This window comes from Excalfactoria chinensis, chromosome 26 (genome assembly GCF_039878825.1).
Source record: "Excalfactoria chinensis isolate bCotChi1 chromosome 26, bCotChi1.hap2, whole genome shotgun sequence".
In the NCBI taxonomy this organism is placed as follows: Eukaryota; Metazoa; Chordata; class Aves; order Galliformes; family Phasianidae; genus Excalfactoria; species Excalfactoria chinensis.
In genome coordinates this window covers 433,115-441,996 of record NC_092850.1, presented here as the reverse complement: position 1 = coordinate 441,996, position 8,882 = coordinate 433,115, and the positions used below count along the sequence as shown (strand labels likewise).

At 61.6% G+C, this 8,882-nt stretch overlaps 2 protein-coding genes across 2 annotated transcripts; both read left to right on the top strand.

Moving 5' to 3' along the window:
• Positions 1–406: 406 nt before the first annotated feature.
• Positions 407–3,664, top strand: TM6SF2 (transmembrane 6 superfamily member 2). The gene is made up of 10 exons (XM_072357614.1): positions 407–498; positions 1,757–1,857; positions 1,944–2,041; positions 2,160–2,263; positions 2,341–2,423; positions 2,530–2,654; positions 2,758–2,859; positions 2,945–3,037; positions 3,106–3,225; positions 3,458–3,664. Exons 1-10 carry the CDS (start codon positions 407–409, stop codon positions 3,662–3,664), a joined length of 1,125 nt encoding a protein of 374 aa, XP_072213715.1.
• Positions 3,665–4,437: 773 nt separating this feature from the next.
• HAPLN4 (hyaluronan and proteoglycan link protein 4) lies at positions 4,438–8,471 on the top strand. Its single transcript, XM_072357466.1, has 5 exons — positions 4,438–4,586; positions 5,329–5,434; positions 5,696–6,058; positions 6,568–6,870; positions 7,541–8,471. The coding sequence occupies exons 2-5, from the start codon at positions 5,329–5,331 to the stop codon at positions 7,876–7,878; spliced, it is 1,110 nt and encodes a 369-aa protein (XP_072213567.1). The 5' UTR covers positions 4,438–4,586; the 3' UTR covers positions 7,879–8,471.
• The last annotated feature ends 411 nt before the right edge of the window (positions 8,472–8,882 follow it).

Genomic DNA, 8,882 nt, shown 5'->3' with positions numbered 1-8,882 from the left:
TTGCAGACCCACGTTGGCTTTCATGCTCTTCACTCTCCCCTATGTGCTGTGAAGAGCCGTGCCCTCCTGGCTCCGTTAAGTGCTTAAGAGCTCCAGAATGAGTTGGCTAAAATACATACACATATATAATACAAACCAATGCCAGTTTCCAGAATGGAGAGGGAAAACAACAACTACAAACCCCAATAAACACAAAACCACCCCCAATTCTCAAAGCCCCCACGTTCCCCCCACACACACTGCAGCTCTCACATCCCAGCCCCGTACCGGGGGGCTCTGAGCCCCCTCTTTGCTGCACACCCCCCCCCCCTCTTTCCCCATTCCGTTCTCCTCGCTGCCGCTTTAAGGGCGCTGTCCGGGTCCGACCCGGGGCCGAAGTCCGTCGGGGCTGCGGCGGTGCTCCGGGATGCAGCTCCGCTCCGGGCCGGGCGCTCTCGCCCCCCCTCTGCTCGCTCTCCCCGTGGCTCTCGGCCTGAGCGGCGCTGCGGCGTTGGAGGAGTGAGTTCGGTCCGGGATGGAGCTCGGGCGGTGCGGGACGACGTCGGGGTTGGGACAACGCTGCGGGTTGTGGGGCGGTGTTGGGCTCCGGGTCGCTGCCGCGGGGGTTCGGTGCTGCCCGGGCCAATGGAAGGGCTGCACTTCGGGTTCTGGATGTTTGCTCTGCCCCGGCCGAGCCCGTAGAACGTCCCCGTGGCTTCTCACCCCGGATGTGGGGCGGCTCGGGCTCGTGGCACAACGCAGAGTTGGGGTCACCCACCGCTGGGATCGGGGCGCTCAGTGCTTCCTCCTCCTAACTCCCATCCCCTCCAGCTCAGCTCCATATCTCCCCCCCTTCCGGCATTGAACCCCGCTCCCCCACCTCCCTGCTCTCCCTCCCAGGGTCATCCCGGCAGGGTCGTTTCCTCTGCCCCACACCGGCCCCATCCTCACCCCCTTTGCCACTCCTACCCGGCAGCGGACCCTAATGCTGCCCCGTAGGGATGCAGCCCCGCATGCCCCCCCTGCCCCATCACACAGAGGGACACCCGATGGTGACCGCAGGAGCCCTCCCTCACGCTGCTCCATCACCCTTCTTGTGTTTGAATTGTGAACGAATCGCTCCATGGCAGTAATTAGTCATGTAGTAATTAATTATACACTACTAATAATGCACTGATGCGCTGACAGTTAAATCATCTGATTGTTTTGGTGTTGATTTAATTGTTTTTAATGAATACCTGTTAGTTTTGGATACGGGGGAGTGAGGACAACCCCAGCCCCACTCAGAGCCGCTGTGATGCCCATCCCATAACCTCCCCATCCCATCCCATCCCATCCCATCCCATCCCATCCCTGTCCTCCCCTCCCCAGCACAAAGCAGACGAGTCAGGGGTGTCTCTGGGGCTGTGATGGGAGTTTCCAACAGGGTGAGCTGTTGGCACACGGCGATGCTTTTGTGTGCAAGGAGCGGCGCTTCCCCTGTTCCGTCCCTTTGGTGCTGGGGTTAAAGGCTGGAGTCAAAAATGCCATAACGTGTTCAGCTGTAGAGCGTTAGAAGCAGAACTGACCGGAGCAGACCCTTGGCTACCCCCGCTAATGCAGTTCCCTCTGAGAGGGGAGCACTGAGCTCAGGATGGATTTCCCTACACCTCCTTTGCACTGTTTGCCTCCTCATTGCATTTTCATTTTACAACCAGCAAACTGGATGGGACAAACGAGGCACACGGAGGACAAGGGTGTCCCCCCTCCTGCCTGACCTCCCCCTCCTGTCCCACAGTAACCCACTGCTGCTGGCAGCTGTGCTGCTCCTTGCTGTGCTGCTCGCCTTCATCTACTTTGCCAGTGCTGGGAGCTACTTCCAGGACCCCCTGTTTTGTGGTGAGTTCTGAGGCTCCAAGCAGCCCCATTCCCTCCATTGGGCACTGGGGTCACACACACTGAGCCCTCCCTGCTGCTTCCTGCAGTGTTCGTGGTGTTCTCTTTTGTCTCTGCCGTCGATCTGATCATCTCCCTGGAGGAGGATGGCTTCATTTCAGGCTTTGCAGAGGTCTACGTGAGAGAGGTACCACCCCATCACAACCATTGGAGTGGCCACAAGCAGCACCTGACCCATCAGGAACCTTGAGGGGGGATGGGAAAGGTGCTCACCCCCCACCCTGTGTTGCTCCCCATCCATACAGGGTGAGCCATACCTGCGCACAGCACACGGCATCATGATCTGTTACTGGGATGGCATCGTGCACTACGGGCTGTACCTCGCCATGATCAAAGCCATGAGCCAGAGGTGAGAGGGGCCAAGGGGGGGCTGAATGTAGGGGAGGGTGGGCTATGTGCTGGGCACTGACCTCATTGCCTCTGCAGGAAGAGCTATAGGAGCCTGGGTCTCTTCTGGCTGGGCTCTCTGGTGATGAGCATCCTCGTCTTCCTGCTTGGGAACTTGATAGGTAGGGGGCTGTGGGGGGGATACCGACACCCACTGCTCCTCATGGTGTTGTCCCAGGGATGAGCGCTGGGCGATGCTCAGTCCCCATCCCACGTTCTCCTCCTCAGGCAAATACAGCTCCGACATCAGCACTGCCTTCCTCCTCAACCTGCCCTACATCCTCATCCCCATCTGGGCCGGCACGCGGCTCTTCCAGCAGCCCAGGACTGTGCCGTGCCTCACAGCGGAGCAGGTGGGCATCAATGGGGCAGGGGCTGGGTGGTATCAACCATATGGCATCACCATGGGGCACAACCCAGCACCATGGGGCATCACCAACCCTTATCTCCCCCCAGATTGAACAGGAGCAGCGCAGGTGGTTGTACCAACGGCCCCACGACCTGGTGCTGGTGTTGGTTCTGCTTCTGATGGCTTCCTTCACCTTCTTCAGGGGGTTGGTGAGTGCTGGGGGGCCAGGGCCGGGGGGAAGGGGTGCAGACCTTGCACTGAGGTGGGCTCCTTGCCACCCTTGGATCCATGCAGGTGGTGTTGGACTGCCCTGCTGACTCCTGCTTTGAGTACATCTACCAGCACGAGCCCTACCTGCGTGACCCCGTTGCTTACCCCAAAGTGCAGGTGAGTGCAGGCAGTGGGGACCCTGTGCCACCCAGGACACGATGACTGCTCTGTCCCTCTGCTCACAGATGCTCATCTACCTGTTCTACGTCCTCCCCTTCCTTTGCCTCTGCATCTACGCTCTGCTGCGCCCGGGCTGCTCCTGGCTGCTTGACTGGAGCCTGGTGTTTGCTGGGGCCATTGCACAGGTAAGGGCAAGGAACTGGAGGGGGGGGGGGGGTTGCAGGTGGGCACCCACCCCGCATCTGGAGCAGCTCCCAAAGCTGCCTCCACAGCCCGATAATTAATTATTCCTCGTCGGATCTTAATGGAGCCAGGGATGAGTTTTGCCAGAAATAGGCTGGAATGAGCCTGTGGGTCTCTAGGTAGGACGTGGGGCCCAGCAGCACCTCTCGGTAACATCCCTTCCTCTGTCCCCAGGCTCAGTTCTCCCATCTGGGCTCCTCACTGCACACCCGCACGCCCTTCCCCTATCAGACCCCCGAAGATGTCTGGTGGAGTTTCCTCATCACCAACGTCCTTTATGCTCTGGGGCCGCAGCTCCTCGCCCTCCGCTGCCTGCACAGCCCCACGTTCTTCCTGCCCACCTCCTCCAGCAGCCTGAAGGGGGGCAAGAAGCACCAGTGAGCTGCCAGCCCCCTCCTCCAATGGGATGCTGCTGGGGAGGGGTTCCTTTGCAATGCTCCGGTCTCCCTGGTGCCCCCCTATGGTCCTGGGTGCGCTGGGGGGGACCTGGTGGGCTCTGTGTGTGGTTAGGTGGCCTTTGTGGGGGTGGGGGGGGTCTCACTGGTGGGAGTGATGGACCCCCCCCACCCCCCATCCCACCCATGTGCTGGCTGTTGGGATGCAGCAGCATGGAGCATGCCACAAAAAAGAAACTGTTTACAAAATAAAGGAGTTCGGGTCCGGCTTTGTAACACGGATGTGTGTGCGGTGTCCCCAGAGCTGCTGTCCCCATCCCCATCCTTGTCACCCTCCCTCTCCCCCCCCCCCAGCCCTTGCTGCCCTTGCCTTGCCCTTGGTGCTGGGGATGCGGAGGGGAAGGGGGGACTCTGCGTGGAGCAGGGATGCACCGCGGGGGTGAGAGGTGCGCATCCGTGTGTGCGGGGCTGTGCACACGTGTGTAGAGCCGTGCGGACATGGAAGGGCGTGCACAAGTGTAACGATACCCCGCGGGTGCCCCATTCACGTCCCGGCCGATCCGAGGGTCCCCATCCGTGCCTCCCCCTCCCCCAGGTGCTGCTCTTGGGGGACAGACCGGGGAGGGGGGGTTCTCCCTGTCGATCTTCACCCCCCCGCACCACCACCACCACCAGGGGCCGCCCCGCCGTTTCTCCGCCCGCCTGGCGGTACCGGGGGTGCCGGTGCCGGTACCGGTGACCTTGGCAGCTGGCGGCCCTGCGCAGCTCCGGGAACCGGGCAGGGCCGGGCCGCGCTCCCGGTGCCGCCCCCTGTGCGGAACCGCACCGACAGAACCGGCGGCACCGGAGCTCTCCTGCGGTCTCCCCCCCCTCCACCCCCCGACCCGCCACGGGTGCGCGGAGCCACGGTAAGTGCGGGACGTCCCGGTACCGGCACCGCGTGCGGGGCGGTTCGGTGGAGCCGGAGCTGGAGGGAGTTCGGGCCGTTTCCCCCTGCGCTGCGCTGCTCCCCGCATCCCGCAGCCCCGGAGCTCCCGCCGCAGTGCCCCGCACTGCAACACTGCACCGCACCGGGACCTCCCCGGGGGTGGGGGGGGGAAGGGTTGCACCTCACTGGGGTCTGCCCCCGCCCCTCAGCCACGAACCGACCCCGACCTCTGCGCGCCGGGCCGGGGGGGGTTCGGCCCCGCAGCGGGGATATGGGGCACGGGGGGATCACAGCCCCCGGGGGGGGGACGGGGACGCAGTGCGGGGTTGTGCCCAGGGAAAGGGATGCGGGTCAGCTGGGGGGGGGGGTCGCGTTGCAGCCCACTCTGGCGCCATCAGTTCAGTTTCCAGATGTGCCATAAATAACTCACGAGATCCGTCCCGCAGCGCGTGCCATGAAATATTCATCCTGGCTGTAACTGAGCGGGTGAAGCTGAGTTCAGCACTGCTCACAGCCCGGGGGTCCCTGCGGGGCACTCAGCCCTCACCCCACAGCACTGCCAGAACAGGAGATGGGCACACAGTGACTGGAGGTGGTGGTGGGGGGGATGTGGGGGTCTTGTAGGTGGGGCCCGGCCTTTGTAGGGATGGGGGGTCGGATGTGATGCTTTCCCAGTGCTGCGGTGTTGGTGGGTTCTGCTGATGGTTCTGCTCTCCCCCCAGATGTGTCCCCATGGGCCCTGGGCTGCGCTGCTGTTGGTGGTGGGGGTCCTCTCCTCTGAGACACCACCCAGCGCCAGGGGAAGGAAGAAGATTGTCCATGTCCTGGGTGAGTGCTGGGGGGCCCATGGTGGGGGACCAGCTGCTCCTCTGTAGCCTTTAAGGAGTGGGGTTTAACGTTCATGGAAGCACAACAGAACTGTCCCGTGGTTTGCAAAGCTCCCCAAAATGAGGAATCCTCCCCAAAAACTTCTCCTGCCCATCCCTGAGCCGAGTGAGCGCTCTGCCCCACCGCATCTCCATCCCATCTGACTCTGCCATGGGGCAGCTTTGGGGACCAAGACCCCACTGAGCTCAGTGTCCCTTACAGAGGGAGACAGCGGGGCCGTGGTGGTGCAGACAGCCCCTGGGAAGGTGGTGACACACCGGGGCGGCACCATCATCCTGCCTTGCCGCTACCACTACGACGTCTCGGCCCACGACCCCGACGAGATCCGCCTCAAATGGACCAAAGTGACGGAGCCGATGGCCTTCGTGGATGTCTTTGTGGCTCTGGGGAAGGCACGGAGGGCGTTTGGCAGCTACCGAGGGCGCACGGCGCTGCAGGAGGACGGCTTTGGGGACGCCTCGCTCATCATCCGCAACGTCACCCTGCAGGATTACGGGCGCTACGAGTGCGAGGTCACCAACGAGCTGGAGGATGACACCGGCATGGTCAAGCTGGATCTTGAAGGTAGCAACACGGTGCTGGATCTGATGGGGATGGGGACACGTGGGGACTGTTGTGTGCTGCACGGGGTGACACCGGTCCCGGTGCTGCATCCTCGGGCTCAGCTTTACGGCTGCTTGTTTGTCCCGGCATGTGCTGTGTTTTATTGCATCTGTTATTGGCTTTTATTGTTGCTCCAGGTTTACGCTCTGGCAGCTCGTAAAGGCTGGAGATAGATAGCAGCACGGCCTCGTAAAGCACCAGGGGAGACCGGGGCGCGTGGCAGCATCGGTGCCGCACGTGGCTCGGAGCTGAGCTGTGGCACGGGCTGGAACAGCTGGGGATGCTGAGACAAGGGGAAAAGCTTTGTCAGCTCACAGCCGTGCTGTATGGTCAGCGCACGCCTGCTGCTGCAGGGGCTCAGCCCCATGCCTGGATGCTCTGTATGGCATCGCGTCGACGCGACCCCCACTTTGCTATGGGGTGAAGGGTGGATCACACCCACACATCCCAGCCCCACTCACACCCCACAGGCGTCATTTTCCCCTACCACCCCCGCCTGGGTCGCTACACCCTGAACTTCCATGAGGCTCAGCAGGCGTGTCTGCAGCAGGACGGCATCCTGGCCTCGCATGACCAGCTGCACCAGGCCTGGCTGGAAGGCATGGATTGGTGCAATGCAGGCTGGCTGCAGGACGGCTCCGTGCAATACCCCATCTCACACCCACGGGAGGAATGCGGCCGTAAGGACACGCCGGTGGGTGTGCGCAACTATGGCTACAGGCACAAGGAGAGCGAGCACTACGATGCCTTCTGCTTCACCTCCAACCTCAACGGTGAGTGGGGAAACTGAGGCAGCTCTCTGCTTTAGAAGGGGCCATTCCCCATATTCTCTCTGTGCTGCTGGATGCTGCTGTGGGCTCCCAGTCCCAGGAGGTGGTTGCGCATCCCCATGTCACATCATGAGGAAGTGGAGACCCCCATCTGGGACCAGGGTCCATCTGTGTGCCCCCATCACCTGCACTCACTCTCAGCCCAGCTCTGTGTTCCCTGGGTAGGAATAGGGGATGGAGGTAATTGCAGCTGCGAGTGGCCCAGGTGATGGATGAGGCCCGGGCCACACAAGACAGATTGGAGCCACGAGGGCTCTGGAGCTGTGTAAATTCCTCCTGGCTGGCAGGGCAGTGCAGGGGGGGGCTCTGCAGATGTTTGTTTAATGGTGGCAGGCAGGATAAATAGCGGGCAGCACCGCCAGCACCGACTGCACTGAGCAGCCCCGTAAATCTGCCCATGCTGAGGGGGGGTCCTCACCGCCAGCTGTTCTCCTCCTCCATCCCTTCCAATGAGGACTGAGGTGGGGAAGCCTAGATCCCCCACAGGGATGGATGTGGGGCTCACACCTCCCAGCAGCATTGCTCAGCCCCATCCCCACCCAATGTCCCATCCGCTGGTGCTGCACCCCATCTCCAAACCCCTTTCTTTCCTGCACCCCCCATTCCTCCCCAGGCAAAGTCTACTTCCTGAAGACGTTCCGCAAGCTGAGCTACACCGAGGCAGTGCAGGCCTGCAAGAACAACGGGGCGGCCGTGGCCAAGGTGGGGCAGCTGTATGCTGCCTGGAAGATCCAACTGCTGGACCGCTGCGAGGCGGGTTGGCTGGAGGATGGCAGCATCCGTTACCCCATCGTCAACCCAAGGGCACGTTGTGGTGGCCGGGAGCCTGGTGTGCGTAACCTGGGCTTCCCGGACAAAAAGTACAAGCTTTTTGGGGTGTACTGCTTTAAAAAGGCTGGTGATGCTCCTCCTGAGAAGAAGCAAGGTAAGGGGCATCCCAACCGCGTGTGATGCAGTGTTGGGGTTCCCCATGAGGCTCCCCCAGCCCTGCATGGCTGCGGAGCATCCTTGGACTCCTCTGGGAGCCCCTGGGGTTGGGGCTGCACATGTGGAACTGAATGAGCTCAGGTGATGCCAGCGGGTGCTGTGCTGTGCTCGGGCCCCGTGATGCCTGGGGGAAATTGAGGCACCAGGAGGTGAAAGTACTGAGCTGCCTGGGCAGGAGGATCCAGCATCAGAGCCCATCTGAAATCATCGCTTAGAAATCAGCGCATTGCATGTGCAAAAAGCCCGGCCGGAGCAACGCAGGACTGAACTTCCGTATCCTTGTGCTCTCCAGCTCTGCTCTGGGACCAACCCCACCTCGGGGTGCTGCAGGTAACACACAGCAGAGGGGGCACGGCCCCAAAATCTGGCACCAATGCAGGTGGTGCCCACTCGGGGCAGCAGCCTTTCGACCTCGCGCTTGGCTTAGTGCAGAAGCTGCCCTGAGCTGCTACCCCTGGCTGGGGGCAGCTCTGGGTGTCATGTAGCCCCAGTGCTGTGAGCTGGACTTAGGTAAAATAAAAGCTTCAGCTGCTTCGGAGAGCTGAGCTGGGCTCACGTGTCTCCTTGTGCTGGTGTCTGCTGGAGAGGGCAGCAAAAGGGACCCTGGGGTGCACAGAGCTGTGGGACAGCACTCACCTCACCTCACACCCGACTAAACATTGCTTCTGGTTTGGCTCTATCCAAAGGCCTGGTCCAGCAAAGCTGGGCATGTTTCAGGGCTTCCCCAGCAGCATCCCTACAGCATCCCTACTACAACCCTACAGCATTCCTACTACAACCCTACTGCATCGCTATTACAACCCTACAGCATCCCTACTACAACCCTACAGCATCCCTACTACAACCCTACTGCATCGCTACTACAACCCTACAGCATCCCTACTACAACCCTACAGCATCCCTACTACAACCCTACCGCATCCCTACTACAACCCTACAGCATCCCTACTACAACCCTACAGCATCCC